The sequence below is a fragment of the Lutra lutra genome, chromosome 5 (assembly GCF_902655055.1).
Source record: "Lutra lutra chromosome 5, mLutLut1.2, whole genome shotgun sequence".
Taxonomy (NCBI): Eukaryota; Metazoa; Chordata; class Mammalia; order Carnivora; family Mustelidae; genus Lutra; species Lutra lutra.
This window is the reverse complement of record NC_062282.1, coordinates 113,184,606-113,210,638: the sequence shown is the minus strand read 5'-3', so window position 1 is coordinate 113,210,638 and position 26,033 is coordinate 113,184,606. Positions and strand designations below refer to the sequence as shown.

Sequence of the window (26,033 nt, the reverse complement as noted above, 5' to 3'; positions counted from 1 at the left end):
GCATCGGGCTCTCTGCTCAGCAGGGAGCCTGCTTCCCCCTCTCTCTCTCTGCCTGCCTCTCCGCCTACTTGTGATCTCTATCAAATAAATAAATATCTTTAAAAAAATAAATGAATGAAAATTGTGAATCTCTTCAGTATTAACAATGGGTTATTGCAAGTCTCCCTTGGGGCAATAACGAAAATGGGAATTCCAGAAAATCCTAAAACTACCATACATAGTGCTTCAGATATGGAAATGGAGTAAGATTAGCTAGTAATCAACAGAAGGGAAGAAAAAGGTCAGGGAGAAAAGGATAGGGTCTTTTGAAATGAGTTTTTTGTAATGTTCCAAGCACATTTTTCCGTAAAAGTTCCAGGAATGCTTCTGCCTTAGGACCTTAAGTGGTCTGTCTGCCCCCAAATCTCCTCCCTTCTCCCCCCCACCCCTTTACCTGATGGGCCTACTCCCTCATGCCTTTAAAGCCTTCTTTCAAAAGTCACCTTTTCAGTGAGGCGTACTCTAAACACCCTACTTGAAAGCTGACAATTTCCCAGGTCCTTGGCCCACTTCTGGTTACTCCACGTAAATTGTTCATGTCGACGTCCATATAACCACACCTTCCTCCTCTTTTGGACATCCCTGCCTGTCGCTTCTCCTTTAAATTTTGTCGGGAAGGGGCGGAGCTAGGGCTTACCCTCACGGAAAGGGGGAGTATACCCGTAGGTTCCGACCACTTGCCGGCTGGGCGGACCCACGGGTTGTTCTCCTCTTAGTCCGCTCCGGAAACGCTACTGCGGACGGTAATATCACATGATCTTAACGTCAACGCGCCGGCCGAAAGCACGCCCTCGGTTTCCGTGGGTTCGCGTTTATGGCTTAGGTGCTTTTTTCCCCTCACGGTGTTGTGGCGTGTGGGGTCTTTTTTTCCAGACTCCCGGGGCCTGCTTTGGGCTTTCGCAATGTACCACAACAGTAGCCAGAAGCGGCACTGGACTTTCGCCAGTGAGGAGCAGCTGGCACGAATGCGGGCCGACGCCAACCGCAAATTCAAATGCAAAGCGGTGGCCAACGGGAAGGTGAGGAGTCTGGCGGCCTCTAAACTCTTGAGCAGCTGCTGCCCACCCCGTTCTCTATCCTGCCTTCCCTGGGGCTTCCACACTCCTTCATCTCCGCCGCCCGTGCCTCTCCGGAGTGCGGGGCGTTTTATTTAAAAAACAGGCGAGTACTTTGCCAGGTGTTGTGGATACAGAGACCGACAGCGCCATTAACGTAGTCAAATGGCAGAGGAGTAATCAGTAACATGGCGAAGAAAAGACTTGATATCGTAGTGCGGGACTAGAGCTTTTTTATTAGTTAAAAGGATACGTAGGGGAAGGCTTTTGCCAGGAGTTGATGGAGAGGGAGAGAGGACGTTCCCGGCTGACAGAGCCACAGGTGCAAAGTGGGAGGTCGGAACTTGAAGGGTTGAGGGCGGCTCGGTGGAATGCTCTGGATCGTGTGGTAGAAGCTCAAATAGAGGGGCTTGAAAGGCTGGAGAAGGTATAGACCAGGAGCTTGTAAGCGGAAGTAAGGAGTTTGAGCTTATGATGAGGAGATGGGGAATCTTTGAAAGATTTAAAGTGGGAATTAACCTTTCAGATGCTGTTTTGGAAAGCGATCTCAGAAAGTCTGGTGGTGAATGGATTGGAGGGGGCAGGAGACCGTCAGTACCTATTGACTGAAGATGGTTTAGACTGGTTCTGCCTGCCAAGTCCTTTCTGATATAGCTCAAACGCAAAAAAAAAAAAAAAAATATTTTTTTTTAATTTATTTACTTGACAGACAGAGAAAGAGAGAGAACACAGCAGGGGGAGTGGGAGAGAGGGAGAGGCAGGCTTTCGGCTGAGCATGGAGCCTGATGTGAGACTTGATCTCAGGACCCTGGGATCATGACCTGAGGCAAGGCAGACGTTTAACTACTGAGCCACCCAGGAGCTCCGCCCCACCCCCCACCCCCCGCGCCGTTTTACTACTCTTTCACAAGTTCCACCATCCGTTGTAGTACAGGCTTCCCTCTAGCAAGGATTCCATGTTTCAGACCTGTTGGTACTGAGCTGCTTTCTACATTTAACTCATGTCTGTTTCATACCCCCTGATTCTTGTACTGCAGGAAGTAGTAAGGACTGTACTGTGTACCAGGCAGTATTCTAAGCATTTAGTAAGTGCTAGCTCATTTAATCCTCACAACTATCCCATGAGGTAGATGCTGTTATTGTCCTTGCTTTACAGCTGAGGAAACAGGTATAGAGTGGTTGAATAACTTTTCAGGACTACATTGCTGGTAAGCAGCAGACCCAGGATTTTGAACCCATTTCTGTTCTGATTCATAATCCCGTGCTGTCTCTATAAAATTAGTTTGTATTAGTATTACTTTCCTTAGCCTAACATTAAAAATAATAGCATAAATTGGGTGGTTTAAAACATCAGAAATTTATTGTTTCACAGTTCTGGAGACTGGAAGTCTAGCATAAAGTTGTTGTCAGAATATTCTGCAGTTTTTAGGGGAGAATCTTTTCCTCTTTCAGCTTCTGGTAACCCTAGGTATTCCTTTGCTTCTTCCTCTTTACATAGCGTTCTCTCTGTTTTTATCTTCCCATGTTCTTGTTATAAGGATACCAGTCATATTGGATTAGGAGCCCATTGTACTCTGGTGTGACCTCATCTTAACTATTTACATTTGTAGAAACTCTTATTTCCAGATAAGGTCACGTTCTGAGGTACTGGGGGTCAGTACTTCAGTATACTTTTTTTGGTAGTCATAATTAATCCAATAATAACACTGCCTAAGGGGCGCCAGGGTGGCTCAGTTGATTAAGCAACTACCCTTGGCCCGGGTCATGATCCTGGAGTCCCGGGATCAGGTCCGGTGTCAGGCTCTCTGCTCAGCGGGCAGTCTGCTTCTCCCTCTGACCTTACCCCTCTCGTGCTCACTCTCTCTCTCAAATAAATAAACAAAATCTTAAAAAAAAAAAAAAAAACTGCATAGTAGATATTTGTTGTAAAATTGTTGTAATATTAATCATCTAATGTATTCTTTGGAGAGTTTATAAAGACAAATGGGGGGAATATTTTAAGTGTCATAATCATCCTTGAGACACTTGTTGATTTTTACCTCAACCTGTGTGACTTAGTGACTGAGAAAGGGATGTTGAAAGCTTTCCAGTCAATGACAGTATGTATCTTATTTTTGATTTATAACTGACATCAAACTAGGGAGCGTGTACACCCTCTGTCATGATTCTTTTTACCCTAATGAAGCAAATGTCCAGCTGACAGTCTAAGAAATTGTGAAATGATGGTATAGTTTTAGTTTAGCAAATATTTCACTAAAACTGTTTTGTGTAATAATTAGCAGCTCTATAAAGAGGAAATGATATATGGCGTATTTCCCTTTGGTTGGAGGTACAAACTAAACTTAATCTGGACAGAGGAAAGTATTTTAAGAGCATTTCATTGAACTTTTGTTGTAACTTTTGGTCTAAAGGTTCTTCCAAATGATCCAGTCTTTCTTGAACCTCATGAAGAAATGATGCTTTGCAAATACTATGAGAAGAGATTATTAGAATTCTGTTCGGTGTTTAAGCCAGCAATGCCAAGGTCTGTTGTGGTAAGTTATGATAGTGATAAAGTATAATGTCCTTTAGCTGACCTCTGAAATCCAAACTCTTCTAAACACGTAACTCCGTTCTCTGCCCACTTTAGGCAAATTTATGTATTCACGTTTTTGTCACTTTATGTATTTTTTTTGATAAATTCCTTAACTTAGGAATTCCTGTATCATTTCTTACAAAGTATTTTCATTCTCATTTCATTGTCAAAAGAATTTTGAGATCTGCTAGACAGGTCATAACATCCTCATTTTACAGAGAAAGAAAATACTACTTTCTCTCTAGGTTCCCAACTAATGACCAGTAGAACTGGGAGAAGAACATAAACTAGTGTCTTTTCAAATCTGACGAACACATTTGAAATAAGTCATTCAGTCATCTTTTGCAGTCAGATGCCCCAGCTAAAACTCATGCCATAGAAGTTTTTAAACCTTGATTAGGAGATAAACCTGGAGATTTATCTTTGGGTAAAAAATTGTCTTGTGTTTGTTTCAGATGTATGGTTCTGAGGACTTCATTTGTGTGGGTGTGGTTACTGTGTTGTGGCAGTGGTGAGGAGAAACAGGTAGTTAGAGTTTTGTGGCTATAGGGACTTAATGCACTGTCCTTGAAATTGTTCCTTTAGTGTGTATTCTTATTTATTGAACATAGACTGAGGTTGAAAAGCTGAAAATAAAAGAGGAGGATTATAAAACATTTTTTCATAATTATCTTACAGGTTTGCCTTGAATATCAAATATGAAGGTCTGTCTTAAGTGAAAATCTATCTTAACTTTTAAAGTTATATGGAGTGAATAACTTATGACTCAATAGAGAATAACACCCCAGGAAATAATCTCCATTTTTAAAGTTGAAAAAATTGAGGTATATTGAAAATACCAAGTTCAGCGGTGCCTGGGTGGCTCAGTGGGTTAAAGCCTCTGCCTTCAGCTCAGGTCATGATCCCAGGTTCCTGGGATCGAGCCCCGCATCAGGCTCTCTGCTCAGCAGGAAGCCTGCTTCCTCCTCTCTCTGCCTGCCTCTCTGCCTACTTGTGATCTCTCTCTGTCAAATAAATAAATAAAATCTTAAAAAAAAAAAAAGAAAGAAATTACCAAGTTCAAAAATACTCACAGTGGTTTTATTGTTTTGTTTTGTTTGTTTTTTTGTTTGTTTTTGTTTTGTGTTTTTTTTTTAGTTTACCTGACCTTCATCTGAGAGATGAAAGATTTATAAAGAATTTTAGATGGACTTAACTAGTTGTCTCTAGATTTGGTTCCATGTTTTTCTGATAAAAGAACTATAACATAATAGTAATTTATTACTGAGTTTTTTCAGATGAAGAAACTGAATTCTTGCATGAACTTCTTTGTGGAATTTGTCTTTGTATAACATGCTTATTTAAAACTAATGAAGTTTTGGGGCGCCTGGGTGGCTCAGTGGGTTAAGCCGCTGCCTTCGGCTCGGGTCATGATCTCAGAGTCCTGGGATCGAGCCCCGCATCGGGCTCTCTGCTCAGCAGGGAGCCTGCTTCCTCCTCTCTCTCTGCCTGCCTCTCTGCCTGCTTGTGATCTCTCTGTCAAATAAATAAATAAAATCTTTAAAAAAAAAAAAAAATCAACCAAACTCTGTAGCACTTCAAATTACTTTAAAAAAAAAAAAAAAAACTGATGAAGTTTTTTTTGTTTCGTTTCACATAAAATGACAAAGCTAAACTTTTAAAATATTTAAAAGGAAACTTTTTCTAACTTAAAATAGATAAACATCTGTTCATTGGTTCTAGCCAAATGACATGATGGTTAAAAGTACAGGCAGGTCTTAGTTGAATCCATCCCTGTTCCTTATTATATGTGTGACCCCAAACAAGACAGTTAACCTTACTGATGGTCAGTTTCCTTCTCTGTGAAGTGGAGATAGCCATACCTCACCAAGCTGTTGTAAGGATTAAAGCAAGATGATAGCTTGATGCTTGGCACAGAGTCTGGCCCATGGGATTCAGTCAGTAAACTGGTAGGTGCTGTTTCTACTGTTTAGTTTGGCAACATGATCATAGTTCTATTGTACAGATCCAGAGTGGGTTTAGAGAGAAGGCTTACTGCCCAACTGTGTTAATTCTGTCAGTTTTTTCCACCAGATTGACTGGTTAAGCTGTGAATATTTGTCTGTTTCTCCTTGATTTTTTTTTCTAATCTAGCTGGTGTTTGTTACTCTGAAGTCTAAAACAAACACACAAATTTTTAAAAAGTCAGTCAGTGACCATAGGAAGGGTAACCAGGGTGAGTGAGGAAGGACAGCAAAGGGTCTTTTGGCTATAACTTTTCCATGGTAATTCATCACAATTTATTTTATTAAAAAAGAATTAAGTTTTGGTATTTTGTATGGGTAACTTTTTTAAAGAAACCTTTGCATGAGTTAGTTTTAAAAAAAGTTTTAAATAAAATTTAACTTGTATGTGTGACTAGATTCTGATAATGTATTATTTTTAATCTTAGGGTACAGCTTGTATGTATTTCAAGCGTTTCTATCTTAATAACTCAGTAATGGAATATCACCCCCGGATAATAATGTGAGTATAATTCTAACTTCCTGATTTTCATTTAAGAAAACCTTTATTTGTGTGGATAAAATGACTTCTTAATAAAGGGTAAATAGAGTTGCATTCTGTTATGAACTTATACTCTCCTTATACTCCTTATACATCTATAGTACTACCCTCCCTGTAAACTGATGGCATCTGAACTTCAACTTGTCCATATTCAAATTGTGTTTTTCTCAAACTAAATTTCCTAATACCTCTTTCTGTTAGTGGTACCTTTCTTCTCTTTGTTGCTCCAAGAATCATTCGTGGTACCTCCTCTCTTTCTGTATCAATCAGTTTACAATTTTTGTAGCTCCAGATTCATTTCAATTGAACAAAGGTCCATTGAAAATAAAGATGAAGCTAGTATGAGACTCATCAAAGAGCTTGCTCTCAATCACATTGTCCCTGTTTATTTTCTTCCTTTTTCATTTTCTTTTCTACCAGTCTAGGTCAGGTCCTTGTTACTTCCAATCTTGATTTTTGTGGTAATTTTATTACTAGATGCTCACTCTGAAATTTATGGTAGTAGCCGTGAGAGTTTCGTAGCTTGCCGAGGTAATAATCTCTCCAGTGAAATGCCTTCAGAGATTTTACTGATGGCCTTCCACAGTCTTCCTTTAACCTACCTGTCTTCCCTGGCTTCCCCTGCTTTCTTCCATCTGTGTATACCATTGTGTTCTTCCACCTACCTTTCATGATTCAAAGTACTCTTATTCTGCAGTTATTTTTCCAGATGTTTATGTTGAACTATATGAAACTGCCATTAAGTCAATAATGGTTGAATGCTCTGACAAGGTTATACAGTTCATCCTATTACAGTCTTCTAATGGATAAAAGCTTGAACAGAAAACTTTTTTTTTTTTTTTTAATAAATTTCCTGCTATGTCTGGCATAGTCACTTGTTAATATTAGGCATTTTTAGAACTTATTTTTATTAATAAAATATTCAGATACTTCTTAAAGTATGTAGAGATCCCATTCCCATCCCTTTATTTTTTTTCCTCTAGGCTCACTTGTGCATTTTTGGCCTGCAAAGTAGATGAATTCAATGTATCTAGTCCACAGTTCGTTGGAAATCTGCGGGAGAGTCCTCTTGGACAAGAAAAGGCACTTGAACAGATTTTGGAATATGAACTACTACTTATACAGCAACTTAATTTCCACCTTATTGTCCACAATCCATATAGACCGTTTGAGGGCTTTCTCATTGATTTAAAGGTAATCTTGTTGATAGAAAAAATAAACTATTAGGATATATACCTTTGCTAGTTCTTTAACCAGAAAAATCAAAATTTTATTATTACTTGTAATCATCCTAGTTGTTATAACATAAGCTCATCTGAAATGTGAGTTCAGCTTGGACCTCTGGTGCTATAGTTCTCAAATTTCAGTGCCACCTGAAGGTTTGTTAACTCAGATTGTTGGGCTGCAGTTCCAGAGCTGCTCATTTAGTAGATCTGCAGATACTTGTCTAAGAACTCTAATGAGGACCACTGTCAGTTTGGAGTAATGCTTTTGAAGACTTAAGTTAATTCTTCTAACTCTGAAGTATACTGCCATGGGTCTCATTTAAAGAACCACGTAACTTTTAACTAGAATATTGCAAAGTGATTAACATTTTTAGTGCATTGTGAACTTGAATCAGTAGGGAGGTATCAAAAATATAAGGAAATAAGCATTGACAAAAGCAGCTCAAGTTGTTTTGTTTGGACCCTGAAAGGGGACTTGGATAGTGTGACTGAAGTCAAAGTGGAAGTCACAAACTGGTTCATTCATGTCAGTTGAGCGGCCAGATTTGGGTATGTACCATATGCCAAAACATTGTGCTTAAGGATTTAGAACAGCTTCAACTTTCATAGGTCTTACAGTCTAATGGGAATGGTAATCATATATCCAGTGTGCTAAGTGCCATAGAAGGAAAGATACAGGATACTTTAGAACGGGATGGCAGATTGAGAGGAAAAAGATAGTTGCGAGAAAGGGTCATTTAGAGTGAAAATCAGAGCAAGAGGAGGAATTTGGTAGTAGAAGAACATCCCAATTAGAGAGACTTCTTTGGTCAAAGGTCCAGATTGAAGAAACTGTGGTGCACTAAAGAACCTAAATGGAGCTTAGAGATAGAGGAGGAAGACTGCCGCGGAGTGCTGCCTGAGTGGAAGGTAGAGGCCTGGACTGTGGAGGTGACAGTAAGGATTTTGAATAGAGCAGCAGGACCAGCATAAGGCTTAAGTCTGGGCAGCGTTGTGGTTTGCAGTTTAAAAAAATCCTGTTGGCAGCTCTGGCATCAGTCTGCGGCAGCTATTTATTGCACGTATGTATGTGTCAGGCATGACATGGGGAATGGATTAGACTCCATGAACAGATGCCAGTAAGATGCTGTTAAGAGTAGTCCAGGCACAAATGGATGAGGAAGATGTGGTCCATATATACAATAGAGTATTATGCCTCCATCAGAAAGGATGAATACCCAACTTTTGTATCAACATGGACGGGACTGGAATAGATTACGCTGAGTGAAGTAAGTCAAGCAGAGAGAGTCAAGTATCATATGATTTCACTTACTTGTGGAGCATAAGGAATAACTCAGGACACTGGGTGAAGGAGAGAAGTAGTTGGGGGAAATCGGAGTGGGAGATGAACCATGAGAGACTGTGGACTCTGAGAAACAAACTGAGGGTTTTGGAGGAGAGGGGTGGGGTGAGCCTGGCAGTGGGTATTTAAGGAGGGCACGTATCTCAGGGAGCACTGGGTGTGGTGCGTAAACAATCTTGGAACACTGAAAAAATAAAATTAATAAAAAAATAGTAGTCCAGGCAAAAGATGGTGGTTGGTTTGACTTATAGTGACTGTGAGTACAGAGAGAGCTTCCTGGACTTAAGAGATACTAGTCAGAATCACTAGAGCCTGAGGATTGATTGCATAAAGAGATTGAGAACAGAGTAAGAACCCCCAGGTTTCTGGCCTAAGCATATAGGTAATGGTGGTTCGTTCACTCCCTGATACAGAAAACACTGGCATAGCACGGATTTGTTGATAGTGGAGGGTTCAGGGTTGATGAATCTGGTTTGAGACACAATTTCCAATTCCTGCAAGCATCAAGTGTGTCTGGAGGTGGGAGAAGATGGCAAAGCTATAGGTATAGATTTGGGTGTTGTTGCTCCTAGAAAATTTAAAGTGGACTGGCCCAACGGACCATTTAAAGGGTAGAGAAGGGTACCTGGGTGGCTCAGTCAGGTAAGCGTCCACCTCTTGGTTTCAGATCAGGTGATGATTTCAGCGTCATGAGATCAAGCTGCACTGTCACTCTGCGAGCATGGAGTCTGCTCAAGATTCTCTCCCTCCACCTCTGCCCCACCCTGTTCTCACACTCATGCCAAAAAATAAATTATTTTCAATAAGTAAATGGTAGTTAAGAGAAATATAAGAAGCTATTAAGGAGACTGAAGAATATCCAGAGAGGTAGACTTTCTGGAAAAGTGAAGTAGAATACTTTTACGAGTAAACGTCACTCTCTAATCCTGTCCAGAATTCAGGCAAAATAGAAGCAAAAGGATAATGTTTGCTGGATTTAGTGCCAGAAGGGTCATCTGTGATTTTTGTGAAATTAGTCTCCATTGAATGTGGAGGAAGAAAGCGGATTGGAGCCAGTTGGGGAATAGATAGCAGGTGAGAAAACAAGTATTTATAACCTGGATTAAACAGCTTGATTTTTGAAGTGGGAAAAGATGATTGATTGAGAAGATAGGGGAACTCCTAGAAATAGATGAGAGATGGTTTTTGTGTTTTGTTTTGTGGAAGAAACTGATGTGGAGAGCTAGTAATGAGAGAAAGCTTAAAGGAAGAAGTGAAAAATAAGTAGCTCAAGTTTGTCTCCGGTGTAAGGTGGAAGGGACTGGCATGAGATTCAAAGCAAAGTATAATTGGCCTTGAGAGAATAATAGCTCTTTGAACAGAGGGATAGAGGTAAGCATGGGTTGAGGACCGTATTATGCCTGGGGATTGGTGCTGACAGGAAATGGAGTGTCTTTCTTTTTAAAGGCAGAGATCATTTACAGAGAGTGATGGAGTTTCTGAAAATTACGAGACATTGAGACAGGTGGAAAATGTTGTACACAGTGACACGTGGGAAAACAAATTTTCTATTTATCATAGTTAGGCAGTGTTGAGAACCCTCCTGAAGTCTGTGAAGTCCGTGAACTTGAATTTATAGTAATAGTACTAGACTTGGTGGTATTGTTTTCTGTTGCAGCACCCAGAAATGTGGATATAGTTACAAAGCAGAAGATTGCTTGAATTCAGCCGTTAAAAGTTTTGTCTGAAATATGTTGGCAGCATATTGGGTCAGGGAATTCTGGAGGGAAGTGAGGATCAGCGGACACTGGTGAGTGGGAGCAAGTAGACAGATAAAGGGATAAAGGACCAAAGGATCTGAGGAGGAAGTTGGGGAATAGCTGTGAAGTAACTAAGCAAATATATTGGGGGAAAGGAGTACTGTGGTCATAGTGGAATGTCTGAATTTCTCATAGCAAAGGTCAGGTATTTCTGGATAATACGACATGGGTGTGACTGTACAGTTGACTCAGGGTATTTCGTTGAGTGTAGAAGAGATTTTTTTAGTGCCTTGAGACTTGAATGTGGATATCTGAAATACATCTAAGGGTTTAGGATTTAGAGTTCAGTGTAGGAAGAGTTTTCAGAGAATATGGGCTCATCTGTATTTATTGGGCATATTCTAAAAATAATTCTGTAATCAAAACAAACCAACCCCATTTCCATTTACTTCCCAAAAGTAAACTTTAAGTAGCAGAAATTTCAAATGTAGATGAGGTGGTGCTTAATTCTTAAATGGCTGAATTCCAGCTGAATCCAAGGTGGATTGCCTGGGAAGCCTTTACCTTGGGATGTGCCTTTCTTAGGTCAGCTTCAAACCTCTTTTCCCCTTCCTCCTCAGGTTGAAAAGGACAAAGAGAGGGATTAAAGTAAATTAGAACAGTGCCAAGTCCTATACTGGGAGCTTCAGATAAATTATCTTAAAGCATATATTTCTTATTATGAATTGTGATTAAAAAAAGAAAAGTTTAGGGGCACCTGGGTGACTCAGTGGGTTAAGCCTCTGCCTTCGGCTCAGGTCATGATCTCAGGGTCCCGAGATCAAGCCCCGCATTGGGCTCTCTGCTCAGCAGGGAGCCTGCTTCCCCCTCTCTCTCTCTATGCCTGCCTCTCTGCCTGCTTGTGATCTCTGTCTGCCAAATAAGTAAATAAAATCTTTAAAAAAAAGTTTGAAAGTAACTAAGGAAAAACAGATTCTTCAAACATGCAGAATTTAATGATTACACTTATGATACATTCTGATGCTGAATACAAAACAATCTTAGATGGAAAGATTAAGCTGAGGTATTACTTTTTTTTTTTTTTTTTTTTTTTAAGATTTATTTATTAGTTGGGGCGCCTGGGTGGCACAGTCGTTGAGCATCTACCTTCAGCTCAGGTCATGATCCAGGATCCTGGGATCAAGCCCCGCTTTGGGCTCTCTGCTCAGTGGGGAGCCTGCTTCCTTCTCTCTCTCTCTCTGCCTGCCTTTCTGCCTACTTGTGATCTGTGTCTGTCAATAAATAAATCAAATCTTAAAAAAAAGAAAAAGATTTATGTATTAGAGCATACTTGAGCAGGGTCAGAGGGAAATAATCTCAGGCACACTCCCTGCTGAGTGAGCATTGGGCTCCACAGGGGACTCAGTCCCAGGACCCTGAGATCGTGACCTGAGCCGAAATCAATAGGAGGTGTTTAACCAGTGCAGACAGCCAGGCACCCCTGGGGTGTTACTTTTATAAATAAAAGAATCCTGTATTAAGCATTTTCTTGTTAATATAAATATTTTTGAACTATTATTATTGCATTAACTCTCAGAAGTGATAACATTTGTAAACTTTCTTTCTAGACTCGCTATCCCATGATGGAGAATCCAGAGATGTTGAGGAAAACAGCTGATGACTTTCTTAATAGAATTGCATTGACGGATGCTTACCTTTTATACACACCTTCCCAAATTGCCCTGACTGCCATTTTATCTAGTGCATCTAGAGCAGGAATTACTATGGAAAGGTATTAATCTGTGTTTTAGCTTTGATCAGACTCAGTTTATCCCTTTCTGGAAAGTGAATTTTTAAGTGCTATTCAGTTTGTGACTTAATCCTTTATACGTGCTGTGTTTCAGAGGGTTGGTGAGGGCGACAGAGAGAAGAAATGAAATGACCTTTTATATATTTTTTAAGATTATTATTTTTTTAATTTTTATTTGTTTTTTTAAGACTTATTTATTTGAGAAAGAGAGCAAGAGTGCACAAGTAGGGGAAAAGGGGCAGAGGGAAAGGGAGAGCCAATGTGGGGCTTGATCCCAGGACCCTGCAATCATGAGCTGAGCCAAAGGCAGATGCTTAAGGGACTGAGCTACCCAGGTGCCCTGTCACCTCTTTAAAGAAATCTTTAAAAATTGAGTGTCTTTGAGCTAAGAGGATCAATTTATGACCTATGTAGAAGTAAATCAGGTGATCCCGGAAAGACCGATAGAGCTGTCTGTAAAGAGTGAACAGAGAAGTTTTGTGAACTTTAAGCAACACGTGCACGGCAAATATGTCTGCCTGATTTATTGTTCTTCTCCTGCTGTGGAGCCTGTGTGGCATGTGGCATTCAGTAAAGGTCTGTTGAATGAGTAATGCTTCAGGGGATGTCCATATGAATTGCACCTGAGCTGTAGACACCTACAGCTGATGCATAAATGCACAGTGAGAACCAGGTTTTGTGACAAGCCCTTTACCTGAATTAACTTTGACTCTCTGCAGTATCTTGTGCACAGATTAATTAAACACTGTTTTCATACTGATTTGTAACTGAAGCACAGGCTAGTAGCAAATTAGATTTTGTAAATTTTTATAATTTCTTTGTGACCTTTGAAGTTCTGCCTGATCTTAGTCCTAGAAAAATCTGAGGAAGATAAGATTTTCTAAACTTACACTGTTCTCCATGTTTGTAATCCCCTCATCCAAAATTTCAAAATCCATTGATAATGGTGGTAGCAAACATGAACAGATGTGATTTAGTCTTTATCCAGCTTAATGGGAGTATTTATGTATTTCCTTACAGAAATACGAATGTACTGGTAACAGGCTACATCCCCTGACATCACTGCATTGTTGCACATTTCTTGGTACTTTCCCTAGGTTCCCTTTCCAAAACTTGAACAGTTTATGAATTTCAAAACAAATGCAAGATAAGCCTTGTGGGCTTGTTTTTAATTCATGGTATGCCTCTTCTCCACAAACACAGCTCACCAAATGTACATAAATATATACTTTTAATCCCTAAGTGATCTATACCTCCATTTATTTAACTAAATAAAACTTTATCAAGTGCCTTCTCTGTACCATGCACTGTACTGTTAGAATGAACAAAGCTATCAGTCCTTGTTCTAGTTAGGAAAGACAGCAGATTATTGATATCTATGGAGTTTAGATGTGAAGCTTCCATTCTCTAAGAGAAGAAAGCCTCTTTTCTACAAGTCAAATAGCCAAATGTCTGATTTGAAGCATCATATCCGATGCCATGTGTATGCATATTCTCCAGTGGTGAGATTCTTATGGAGAGGGATGAAGTTTATGTCATCTTGGAAGTGTCGTTACAATCTCATATAGCTGAAACTGAAACTGTGGTAACTTGGGCTCATGACAAATTAAATACACTTTAGAATTTCCCAGGGACTATGAAGAGTTGGGCATTTTTTTTTTCCTTTTGAGGAAGTATTTGTGAATCATTCTTAACTTCTGATTTACTTTGCAAACTCTGGGGACACATTGGAATTGCCTTTACATTTATTGCTGGTTTCAGAAAGGGAAAGCCCTTGTGCTATTATATTCTGGGTGACGCTTTAGATTAATACTCATAGGATGTTCTTTTGTTAGTTCTGAGTTGTTTTCTCTTTTCCTGGATTTCGAGATTTATTTTTCATCTCCTAGCTTGACTTCTTAAATATTCCTGCTTGCTTATGGATTTTTTAATCAAAATATTAAAATTCTAATTCAGTATTGAGATTGAGTTGCTAACTTACAGGTTCATTGAGGCAGAGCTAACTCTTAGAACTAAATGTTTTGCTCTTATGTTTAAGAAATGAAAAAGTAAAAAGAGACAAAAGAAAATGCCTTAAGTGTGAGGGTTTGGGAGAAAAAAGAAAGGAAAAGACTAATAGTTATTTTGAATTACTGATAACCACAGATGTATTCATTGTTAAGGGAATTGTTGATTCTTGTATCTAAAATTAATTCCCATCATAGATGAAGTTGTTAACATCAAACTTAGCTATCAAAACTTACGCAGTATCATTTAAATAATCTGGATAGTTTAAAAGAAAGCAACAAAATTTCCTAACTGTCTAACTGTATTCCAGCATTTACTCATTTTGCCATTTTTCAGAGAAATTAATAATTTCTTTCTACTTGTGTTTGAAAGATTACTTATGCCTTCACAGTCTGTTCACTTGGGCTTTTATCAATTATATATCAAGTTCAGAGTAGCTAAATATTTAAATATAGAAATTATTTTCAAGCTGCTATCATTGGTTGCCAGAAAAACGGTAATGAGGCTTTATATCCATTTATGGAAATATTAACACTTTGATTTATAGATGTAATAGATTTGCAAAACATGAGGCTATTCTTTTTTTTTTTTCCCAAAAGATTTATTTATTTGACAGAGACAACCAGAGAGGGAACACAAGCAGGGGGAGAAGCAGGCTCCCCGCTGAGCAGGGAGCCTGATGAGGGAGTCTGTCCCAGGACTCTGGGATCATGACCCGAGCCAAAGGGAGACGCTTAATTACTGAGCCACCCAGGCGCCCCAGAGCATGAGGATATTCTTAACTGGTTTGAATACCTATTGGTCCCAAGAAGAGCACTTAGAGTTAACTTGCTATTAAGGGAAGAGAGAATCCTTACTAGTACCATGTTCCAGCTCTGCTTCTTCCTAGCTTTATGACTTTGGGCAGGGGACAAGATCATGACTTGTCTGTGCCTGTGACTCACATTGTTCAAATTGCTCAATTACTCAAATTATTCAGATTGTAAAATGAAGTTAAATTCGTAGAGTTTATATATTAAAACATTTAACAATAGTAACAGTCAATACTCGAAATGTTGTATTCATAACCATTTTCCCTCTGAAAGTTTATATATTACAAAATTTAGACAAAATAATTTGGACATTAAACGTCTTTTAAACTAAGTTGTATTAGATCCTTAAGACTATAATAGAGTATATAGTTTTGTGGAGTTCGAGGTATTGTTATTTAATACTTTTAATGTAAATTAATTTTAAAATTGCCCTTGATGAAATGAACGTGGGGGAAACTAATTTATGATGTCATGTTTCTCAAGATGCGGTATGTATTCAGTAGATTAAATTTTTTTTCCTTTTTCTACCAGTTATTTGTCAGAAAGTCTCATGCTGAAAGAGAACAGAACTGGCTTGTCACAGTTACTAGATATAATGAAAAGTAAGTAAAACAGGACACTTTATAAAATGTTCTTCTATTACAAAGCTACTTTCTAAATATCATCTTGATATTTAACTTCAGGTATCAATCATATAGTTTAGATTTACTTTTCATTGATTTACTGGATCATGGAGGCATTAAGGATACATTCATTGGTGGAGAACAAGTAGAACGATCATGAAAGTAGTTTGTACACATAGAGAACTTATTAGGAAAGTGAAAATAGAAGATTCAGAAAGGGTTAAAGTTTAAAACAGTCCTTTTGAAGTGTACACAGATATATGACAAGCACAGGAGAAGATCTAAAGGGAACCAAATTAAAGATCATACTTAAATTTGGAGTTGTTTTGTAGTCAGCTTTAATTCCCATTATTTGCTAGTCATGTTGGTATTACAGAAGTCGTGGTTCTCCACTGGGTGTGATTTTTGCAATGTCTGGGACCCTTTTGGCTGTCAGAACTTAGGGGGTAGGGGAGTGGCTAGTACTCACATCTAGTTGGTAGAAGAATGTTACTAAACATCTTATAATTCAGTGTAACCCCTTATTAAGCTGAAGAATGACTCCCCAAAGATACCCATGTCCTAATCCCTAGAAACCATGAATGTTACCTTAGAAAGCTGTTACGGTTTGAAGATCTTGAGATGGATATCCTGGATATCCAGGTCACAGGAGTCTTTATTAAAGAAAGGCAGAGGAAGGTTTGACAGAGAAGACAAAACACAGAGAAAGATTTGAAGATGCAAACCTTAAAAACTGGAGTGATATGGCCACAAGCCAGGGGATGCTGGGAGCCAGAAGCTGGAACAGGAAAGAATGGATTTCCCCCGAGAGCCTCCAGAGGGAATGGGGCTCTGCTAACATTTTGATATTGGCCCAGTGAAACTGATTTCGGACTCCGGGGCTTCAGAACTGTGAGAGGAGAATCCATTTCTGTTTCAGGACTTACTGAGCTTAGAGTAATTTTTAATAGCTGATTCAGAAAACAAATATAGCCAATATAGCCTCTCACAATGAAGAATTTTCCAGCCCAAACCTTTGGCAGTGCCAGTGTTGAGAAACCCTGTCTTAGTGGGTGAGTAGAGATTACCCACCCCTCTCCTTCCTTCATTCTTGCCTGTGTATCACTGAAGGCTCACGGCTACTAAGCATTAGAGTTAAAAGTCATCTGTGTTTGTCTCCTTTGTGTTTGTGCTACTTGTCTTTTTTAACTAAATATGTAGCTGAAATACTAGGTAAGCCAATAAAATATGAGATTAAAAATCATGATCTTGGATGAGGGTAGTAAATGTGTTTTACAGGTTTTATATTTCAGAAGGTAAGCTGTTTCAGGGCATGTAAATAACATTTCTTGATTCTCTGCTTGAAATGATCTTGAGGGCTTCCTTCAATTGGGAGTGATGGATTTGTGATTTACGAATCATGAAACTGTAGGTCTTCAGTTTCACCACTAGAGGGTGCACTTCCAACGCTGTGATTCAGCCAGATATCTTGGGATCTCGGATTTAGTAGGTAAAACGGAGCCTTAAAGATAACCCACTGTGCTCATCATACAGCTAACAGCTTTTGACTGATTTCTTCTCAGTTCCTTCATTTTACTCCACTTGTTTTAACATGAAGTAAAAATAGCTTTTGACAAAACAGCACTATAACAATATTAAGGTATCTTATTCCTAAGTTTTTGGAACAAAGGTAATCAAGCCACAAGTATTAATTCAGTTGAAAACACTGCTTTGTTTACAGTCCAGCAAGCTCTGCCTGTTTGGCACATGTGGCTGGCTAATAATAAGCCCTGGATCTCTCACCATTCCCCTAAAAATTCTTGAGACTTACATTCTTTGGTTTATTGTAGTTGAGTAATACAAACAGACAAGGGGAGAGGACATTTTGGCAGTTGTAAAGTCACTGACACAGTAGTTCACTTTTAGCCTAAGGAGGACATTTTTGTTTTCTTTGATGCTTTATTGTCTAGGTGCTATATTTTTTGAAGCAAAGGATCATTGACACATTTTTGCTAAGTGTCCTCCCTTTATTACATGTCACCTAATAATGGTTTCCTTTGTAAATACAGTGTTTGGGCCACCATCTGTAGCACAGAATGTTATAAATACAGCTGGCAGAGAACAAAGGATGTTCACTGAATCATGGATTTTTAAAGCCTTAAATCTGAAAAAGTGACCATGGTGGGATTTGGAAAAAGTATTGACTAGATTGAAGAACATGCTTCTTTTTATGCTGTATATGATATGGACTAAGCAGGAGACCACTATAATTACTTGAAGTATGGTATTTACTGGATTTTAATGCAGAACATTGCAAATGCTGGTAATAATCACATTTCAAGAGTTTTGTTATTGTTCCCATAGTAAGTTGGGAAAATACTCAGCTCTCTTACAGGAACAGGACTTTTTATTATCCAGTATAAATCTTTTTTATCTCCACATAGGTATGAGAAACTTGGTAAAAAAATATGAGCCACCCAGATCTGAAGAAGTTGCTGTTCTGAAACAGAAGTTGGAGAGATGTCACTCTGCTGAGCTTGCCCTTAATGTAATTACGTAAGTAGGTGGGGGTGTTAAGGATGGAAATAATTGTTCTTGAGGCTAGCTCATCCTAAAGTCACTTAACTGGTCAATGTTTGCTTTTGTGGGGAAAAATGACTGCCCATTAAGCTGGGTTGTCTTTAATTGAGTGGACATTTCTAACAGGATTAAACACCAGACAGTAGTTTGGCTTTCCTAACACTGTTCTCCTCATATGACTAATGTATTCTTTGGGTTGTAGGCCCTGTCCTTTACTTCCCATGGGACCTCTAGAGTCTTCCTAGGGCATCTCCAAACCTCGTACTGTCTTTTGATATTTGGGTTCTTTGCAGGTCTGGTATCTTGTCTGAGAGAACAAGTGTACTGTTTCAGATTTACTTCTGTTAGCTAGGACAGGGAAAGTTGGCCTGTTTTCTTTCAGGGATGAACTTTAAGTAGGAAAATGTGCTGTTGGATATTTTCTTGGCAGCCATAAGGAACACCTATAAGGTCTCTCACGGATTTGTAGGCTGAATGTGGAAATCACAGAATTGGGGTTCTTTATGCTTTGCAAATTGAAGGATCTACTCATCTTTTAGGAATTTAAACAAGGTGGGGGTGTGGAATGGTAATGAGAAAACTGTTGTTTTTTTCTGTGGAATACACTGATTCCAAAGTTCTACCTTATTGATATTTTGTGGGAATTAACACTGTCCTCTTACAGTGAAGATGCATCTGAGATGTTTTTGATCTGTTATTGGTGAATGTACTGCATAATGTCTGAGAAACCAGGACAGTATTCTTTGACCTTCCGATCCAGGTACATGTGGCTTAAATTCTTTACAGAGTCACAGGAGAATATCTAAGGATTTATGAAACATGGAAAATGTGGTACTGCTTTATTGTATCGTAGCTGTCACTGCAAGGCATGGCTCAGCATAGAACTTAAAATTAGATCTCACTTGTGGGCTTCAGTGGTAACTCACAGAAATGAGTGGTTACAGAGAAGTAAAGAAATGTCGACTTGAATAAATCAAGGTATTGCAGAACCAATTGTATTCTTTTCACATTGATTTTGAAGTGGGCTTAGACCAACTGTTGGCAAACTGGCCCAGAGGCCAAATGTGAACTACTACCTGTTTTTACAAAGACTTGTGCTGGAACAGAGACATGCCCATTAGTTTGCATACGGTATGTGGCTCTTTTCACACTGCAGCAGGAGTTAGTTAGGTAGTTGTGACACAAGTGAACTGTACGGCCTACAAGGTGTGAAATATTTATATTGACCATATAAAGAAATTTATCACCCTCTGGATCACACCACTGGACTAATTTATCCTTCTAGCTGGGTTAACTATGAGTGGTCTATAATCCAAAATTGCTAACTGCTAGAGTACCTCTTACTCCAAGTTGCTATGTGCTTTTTTTACTATGTCAAGCAAATTCTGCATTTTTGTGAGTACTTGGCGGGGGCTGCTTTTCAGACTATCTATCTAAAAAAAGGACTTAAAAAAAAAATCCAGGATAAAATGCAATAAATAACAAATTACTAGAATGAAATACACAAAACACAAGTTGAAATTTTATTAAGATTTTAGTAGTCATAAAATTAATCGATGGAACTGTTGTAAAATTTTCTAAACAGTCTGTTTCTGTATTTCACCTTATTGCAAACTGAAAATGGTTCATGACTGGTTTATGGACCACAATGACAAGCATTACTTCAGGACAAAATAATTTTTCTCGGTCTTTAAAATTCCTTTTCTTTTTTATGACACAAACAGACAACTCTATTGTCATTACTAAAGTCAGTACAGGAAAACCAAAGTTCTCTTTGACCAAAACCCAAATCCAGTTGTGACCTCAGAGGTAGTATCTAGTTGATTTATACCTTTGCCAGTCTTCTCTGCATGTGTGTATGAAATAAGTGGTTTTTCCTCTATGAATGCTTTCATACATATTGTACAACTGTTGTAGTGTCAGTCTTTAACTTTTGCCAGGCTGGGTGAGAAAACAGTATCACATGGGTATTTTAATTTGTATTTCCCCTATTTACTATGAGGCATTGCTGTTTCTAGTTTAACAGCCATTTGTATTTCTTCGATATTGCCTGCTTACAACCCTTGTGGAGTTTTTTGATGTTACTTTCCTGATCTGTAGTTCTTCATATATTTGTCTTTTCCTATATCCTACAGCTGTTTTATTGTGTCTTTCAACTTGGTGGTATCTAGGAGATGTATGTTCTGTTTTATGCTTTTATATTTGAATACCACTTCTAATGCTAAAGCTAATCTTTATTTTGCTTTGTGTTCATCTGTTAAAATAATTTAGAATTATTTATGAATGATGTGAGGTACACATGTCATAACACTAATTTTTTTAAAAAAAGAAGTCCATTACCTGTTTTTTAAAAAATCATAATTCTCCCCAATTACATATTCCTTATAAATTCATATATATGCATTGTTGTTTTTGCCTATCTGCTCGATCATCGATCCAGTTAATTCTTGCTAATACCACACCATAAATTACTTTATCTTTCATACATAGTGTTTTGATGATACCTGGGACAAGGGCCCCACACTTTATTCTTTCAGATTCTTTTGCTCTTTTTGCATAGCCTTGCGCATCAGTTATACTTGACAGTTTCCATGAGAAAGTTTATTAGGATTTTAGTTAGAATTGCATTGAACATAGAGATTAATTAGAAAGATAATGTCTTCCTCTCCATAATGCATCTCTTTACATCTTCCATACCTTTGTTCTTCAGTAGATATATATACAGTATTTCATTTAGCCTTGCTAGAATATATATATATTATTTCAGATATATGTATTATATATATGTACATATATATGTAAGGATATATATATCCTTGCTAGTTTATAGTTTCTGTTGCCAGTTTTAGATTACTTACTGATGGCTGCTTAATTACAGGAAGAAGAGGAAAGGCTATGAAGATGATGATTATGTCTCTAAGAAACCCAAACATGAAGAGGTATGTTCTCCAAAGGTAAATTTTAAAATTTACTTTTATTGTATAATCTAGTCTGACCATACTGTTAAGATTTTTCCAGAATGCAAGTATTACAGAGGCGTGGGCTTTGAAGCCTTCATTTTTCTTGTTATCATGGGATTTTTCTCACTTCTTACCCTGTTCTGGAGCAGTATAATGGTTAATTGATGAAGAATCCTTCCTCTGGTTATGGAAGGCAACAGAAATAGATATAACATGCTAAATTTCTGCTCTGTTTTTGACTTTCAAGGATTCTTCTCCTATCCTTTTCAGAAAACTTGTACTTTACATATCAGATATATATTAATAATAAGAGGCAGAAGGTCATTAGTGTAGTCTCGTGAGACCAAGCGTAAGATTGAACTACTACAAATTTTCCTGGCTTATTACCTTCCTATAATCACAGTAAAAGAAGATTTTCCTGAAAGGTAAGGAGCTAAATAGTCCTGTTACGCTTTAGTATAATGTTATTCTTACTACGTTTTCTTTCCTTCTTAGGAAGAATGGACTGACGATGACCTGGTAGATTCTCTCTAACCATTTGAAATTTCCAGTGCTAACTAATCAACAGAAGGATGAAGCATCTGGCATTTAACTTTGTTGAAAAAAGAAATAATGTGAAAGCATCAAATATATTAAACTTTTCTATTTGTTAAATTTTTTTCCCTTTCTCTCAGGCTAGCTTTATGTGAAATAAAACCCCTGGAAAGAGCCAGAATAGCACCTGGTTTAGATAGTCTTGCCCCATCATGACTAATACCAAATCAGTCTTTTTGCAATAGCCAAAGCTGTAATTTGCCCTTAGTGTTTTAAACAAAAGAAGCAAACCTTTTTTTTTTTTTTAAGAAAAGCACCAAAAAAGGTGACAAAAAATTAAACCAAGTAATCACCTTTAAACCTGCTAGGGAATGTTTTTTGCCCTCTGAAACCTTTGTAAATGCCTTCTCAGATGTCATTGTAGTATATTTAGCTTTCTTATATATAACTCCTGTACCTTACCTGTCAAATGCTTCAACTGAAACTAAAATCTAGTTACCCAGGGTAATAATAGTATTTGTTGTCCTCACTTAAACACACAATCTTTAGTGGTCTAGATAAAAAATTAAGTAGCTGTAGATCTGCAGATAGTCAAGAATTGTACATTCGCTGTCAAAACTAACACATACCCTCAGGTGAATCCATATAAATAGGTGTTATGGTTATTATCAGATGAAATATGTTCAAGACATTGAATTCAAATTGAAGTGACTTGATAAAAAGAACTGCAGACTATGGTACTTGATCTTGATTGTCTATTTCACTTCATGATTCTGGTCAAGTTCTAAAGCTCTCTGTGTCCATTTCCCAAGGTGCAAATGGGGCAAATAATGCCTACTTTTTCCAGGTCTACTGGGAATAGTGCTTGCATATACTAAGTGTTGCACATTGTAGCATTTGTCCAGGTATTTAAGTGTGATCTTACTTGGTTTCTAAGTTGCAACCAAATTGTGATTGTTCAATTTTTTAGAAAACTGGGTTGCAGGAATTCTGTGAAACTCTGTAGCCCTGTAAATCTGAGTTTGATGGATACACAGCTGTCCTCAGTGTCTGTTCATCCCAGGCTGCACTTGCCATTAGAGTGGAGGTACCATTTTAATTCCATCTCACTATGTGAGAGCAGTATTTACTGTATGCACCTTCTCTCTAATAATTCTTTATGTTTGAAGTTTTTGGTTTTAGTTTCTTCTCATTGTGGGATGAGGAATGAAATTCATGAAGTGTGATTTTACAAAAATGGACTGGAAGAAGCCAAAGTTAACAATCTTCCAGAGCTATCCAAGTTAAGTAGCAGTGCTGCTAGCCTCTAGACAGCATTGTGAAGTGTTCATACTTTGTTTCCCTTTTAAGTCCCTAAGCTTTAGCATCAGAGCAAGGCCCACATTTATTTCTGAAAAGTCTCCTAGCCAGCCCCATTAATAAAGTCTGAGGTTTTACTTCATCTTTAACCCAACTAGTTACTGTAAGGAGTACAAAGGTAAATGACATGTTTCCTTTTCCACCTCAAGAGATAAAGATGGCATTAAAATATAAAAGGCAGAAGAGGACCTTTCAGCCTGGGGGAATGGCAGAGGATAGGTCAGTATGGCTAGAGACTGAGGGGTGATTAGTGGGGAGGACTAAGTTGCCTGGCACTAGAATTTGGACCTCCTTGGACTGTGGTGAAATGTTCTTGGAGATGTCACTGGTCTATATCCCTTCGGCTTTATCCTGTAACCCATACTACTGCCATGGTAGTCCAGCTGTAAAGCTGGAGTGAGGGAAGAGTAATGGAAATTGAGCTGACACGAAGGAAAAGGAGCACAGGAGAGCAGACTGGGTTGTCTGGCTTTTGACATCACTGTTCACCTGCCTCTACAGAAGTAACAACTTCTCATAGCTTAAAATTGTGCTATGCATCAATCTTTTAAATCCTTGATTATTTTTTCCTGTATTAATTTAAAGTGTTGCTCTCAGAATCTAGGCCTTTAGAAAAAAAAATTTTTTTGTTGAAAATGCTTTTCTGCCACGTACTTCTTTGTATGCCTTCTCTCTCCCGCACAATTATGGGAGGGAAGGAATTCTTGCTTGTTTTCTCCCTGGCCCTTGCTCTGGTACTAAATTTGAACTGCCCCTAAAGGAGGAGGGAAAAAATTAAACTGAATGCTTACCTGTATTTAGACAGAAGTAATCAGTTACTCAAGATATCCCTTGGTTTTATTTTAACTTAAACCCCTGTGAATACTTCACAAAAATACATATACAGAAGCAAATAAAACTATACAAACTATATATGCAGCAGATAGAACAAGTAGTCAGAAGTTCAAAGATGGATAGCTCTGTAAAAAAATCAATTTAGAAATGAGTACTTTCAACAAAAGCATTCCAGATATTTTGACACAAAATAAATTGGTAATCTATAGAACGGATGAATGGGTAACATGCATTGATCAGTACAACAACCAATAATATTTACTGGATTCAAACTATTTACTGTTGTAAACATTTAATGAAAGCATCATGAGCTCTAAATAGTCTTTCACAATTCCAACAAAATAAGTGGTATGTTTAAAAAATAAAGCTGATGAGCAATAGGATAGGTCCATTCTATATATTTTCTCTTAACAGTTCCAGCAAGAGAAATAGCACAGTATTTTTTAAAAAGTATACAGCAAAGATTGTTCCTATTATAGTGGCAGACTCTGGAACCTGTAAATACAAACAGTCATTGAACAGTCAAACGGTCGTATTCCTAATAAGGAGGAAATTACAGTAAGAACAGTGAGCAGTCCAGTTATGCTCAATTGTCAAGAAAATCCTTTTTCTTGTCAGTTGATTTCATAGTTCTTTTTCCAAGACACAGCAAAACTTTGGCAATTGGATGTATTGAAAAAATATTTTTCAAGTTCAGTCAGCATTTTGTTATGTGAAAGGTGATCTGTACACCAAGGCTCAGAAGTTGGTAACGACTGATTCCGTATGTGGAAAAAGTGCAAATTTCCTGCACAGATAGCTTACAAAGCTGCTGGCACGTTTACTCACCAGCAGAATCTTGGATTTTGTTTGCATAGCTCACGCATCACTGGAATGTGGAAAGATGTGCTATTTTTTTGGCAAGAGCAAAGGAGACATTATACTGATGTGAATTACCGTGTTGGGCATGCTGAATCCAAGCAGAACACTTGGGCGAAGTCTGCTACCTGACATCATTAGTTTTTGTATACTGGTTTTGTTTTTGTTGAAGCAGTTCTGTTATAGCCAGAAGCTTTTTCAGTACATGCTAAACAAAGAAAAATAGTATGAAAATAATTAGTAAATAAATGAAAGTTCAGTCAGAAATTTCAGGGAACCTGGATTTTGGAAAATGCCACATCAATTCAAAGGAACTCATAAAATAATACTAACCATTCTACTCAGCATAAAATTGTGAACGTTTCTATTAATTATTCAGTCCTTGACTCAGTATTTTTGGTCAAGGTAAGATCTTTGTACACTAAATTGAATTTCATTTATTTGCTATTTTCATATCTACTCAGGACAGAACATCTTGCCAGAAGACAGACTGATCATTACAAACCATCCTAATATCCATAAGATCACGGAGGAGCAATCAGCTTGCAGCCCAGTGAACACTATCAAGTATGTAAGAAACAGGACTACACTGGGCCTAAAATTAGGCCAAATTCTCCAAAAATTTTATTTAAGGCATATCATAACAAACTCAGCGCCAGTGTAGCTGGAAGGCATTATATATACCACAGACACTAAGTAGGCCAGTAGCACATACTAAGCTGCTAAAGTGACTGGAATCTTAGTGAGCCAGAGGAGGTTATCTAAACTTGAGGATTTTAGAATCCTCAAATCCACAAACACAATGCTTTAATTTTAATCTCTTCTACAAGGCTCCTACCAAATGATTGGCCAGTACAGTGACAATCCTCAGGAAGAGCTTACTAGAAATGACAGTTTTCAAGGCCACACTCCAGAATCTCTGAACCTGGAACTTGCAGGTCACTTGGCCGTGCACTGTGTATGGGAGATAAGCCATATCACTACTGACTTTATGATTCACTTGCCATTTTCACATCACTGAAGTGTGTAACACCACTGTTTTTCAGTATAGTTCACACTGTGCCATGTCAAACATACATAATTTTAGTCTGGGTCCATTATTGCTCTGCCAAGATCTTTGCGGAGGAAGATTCCAATTCTTAAAAATATAACTGATAAAACAAACCATAAGAGACTCT

General features: G+C 38.1%; 2 protein-coding genes across 7 annotated transcripts in view; one reads left to right on the top strand and one right to left on the bottom strand.

Annotated features, from left to right (window-relative positions):
* Positions 1-761: 761 nt before the first annotated feature.
* On the top strand, positions 762-26,033 carry CCNH (cyclin H). 6 transcript variants are annotated; one of them, XM_047731491.1, is made up of 9 exons: positions 762-1,058; positions 3,506-3,628; positions 6,101-6,174; positions 7,197-7,407; positions 12,128-12,291; positions 15,660-15,730; positions 18,175-18,286; positions 21,189-21,249; positions 25,320-26,033. In XM_047731491.1, the coding sequence occupies exons 1-9, from the start codon at positions 942-944 to the stop codon at positions 25,347-25,349; spliced, it is 963 nt and encodes a 320-aa protein (XP_047587447.1). In that variant the 5' UTR covers positions 762-941; the 3' UTR covers positions 25,350-26,033. The 6 variants fall into 6 exon arrangements, with proteins under 6 accessions (XP_047587447.1, XP_047587445.1, XP_047587443.1 ...); XM_047731489.1 differs by having other exon boundaries at positions 21,189-21,264; positions 25,320-26,032; XM_047731487.1 differs by lacking the exon at positions 25,320-26,033 and adding an exon at positions 21,766-21,929 and having other exon boundaries at positions 763-1,058; positions 21,189-21,264.
* The window catches only part of RASA1 (RAS p21 protein activator 1), a 114,162-nt gene continuing 112,111 nt past the window's right edge, over positions 23,983-26,033 (bottom strand). Inside the window, exon 25 of the mRNA XM_047731486.1 lies at positions 23,983-25,063. Within this exon, the coding sequence (XP_047587442.1) occupies positions 24,980-25,063 (84 nt within the window). The 3' untranslated portion in view covers positions 23,983-24,979. The remainder of the gene's footprint in view (positions 25,064-26,033) is intronic.

What these genes read in the sequence shown, in the direction of transcription:
- CCNH (XM_047731487.1), top strand. Translation starts at nt 942, where the DNA reads ATGTACCACAACAGTAGCCAGAAGCGGCACTGGACTTTCGCCAGTGAG. An exon ending in AAGCGGTGGCCAACGGGAAG is followed by an intron (nt 1,059 to 3,505) that starts GTGAGGAGTCTG and finishes TTTGGTCTAAAG; the next exon opens with GTTCTTCCAAATGATCCAGT. An exon ending in CAATGCCAAGGTCTGTTGTG is followed by an intron (nt 3,629 to 6,100) that starts GTAAGTTATGAT and finishes TTTTAATCTTAG; the next exon opens with GGTACAGCTTGTATGTATTT.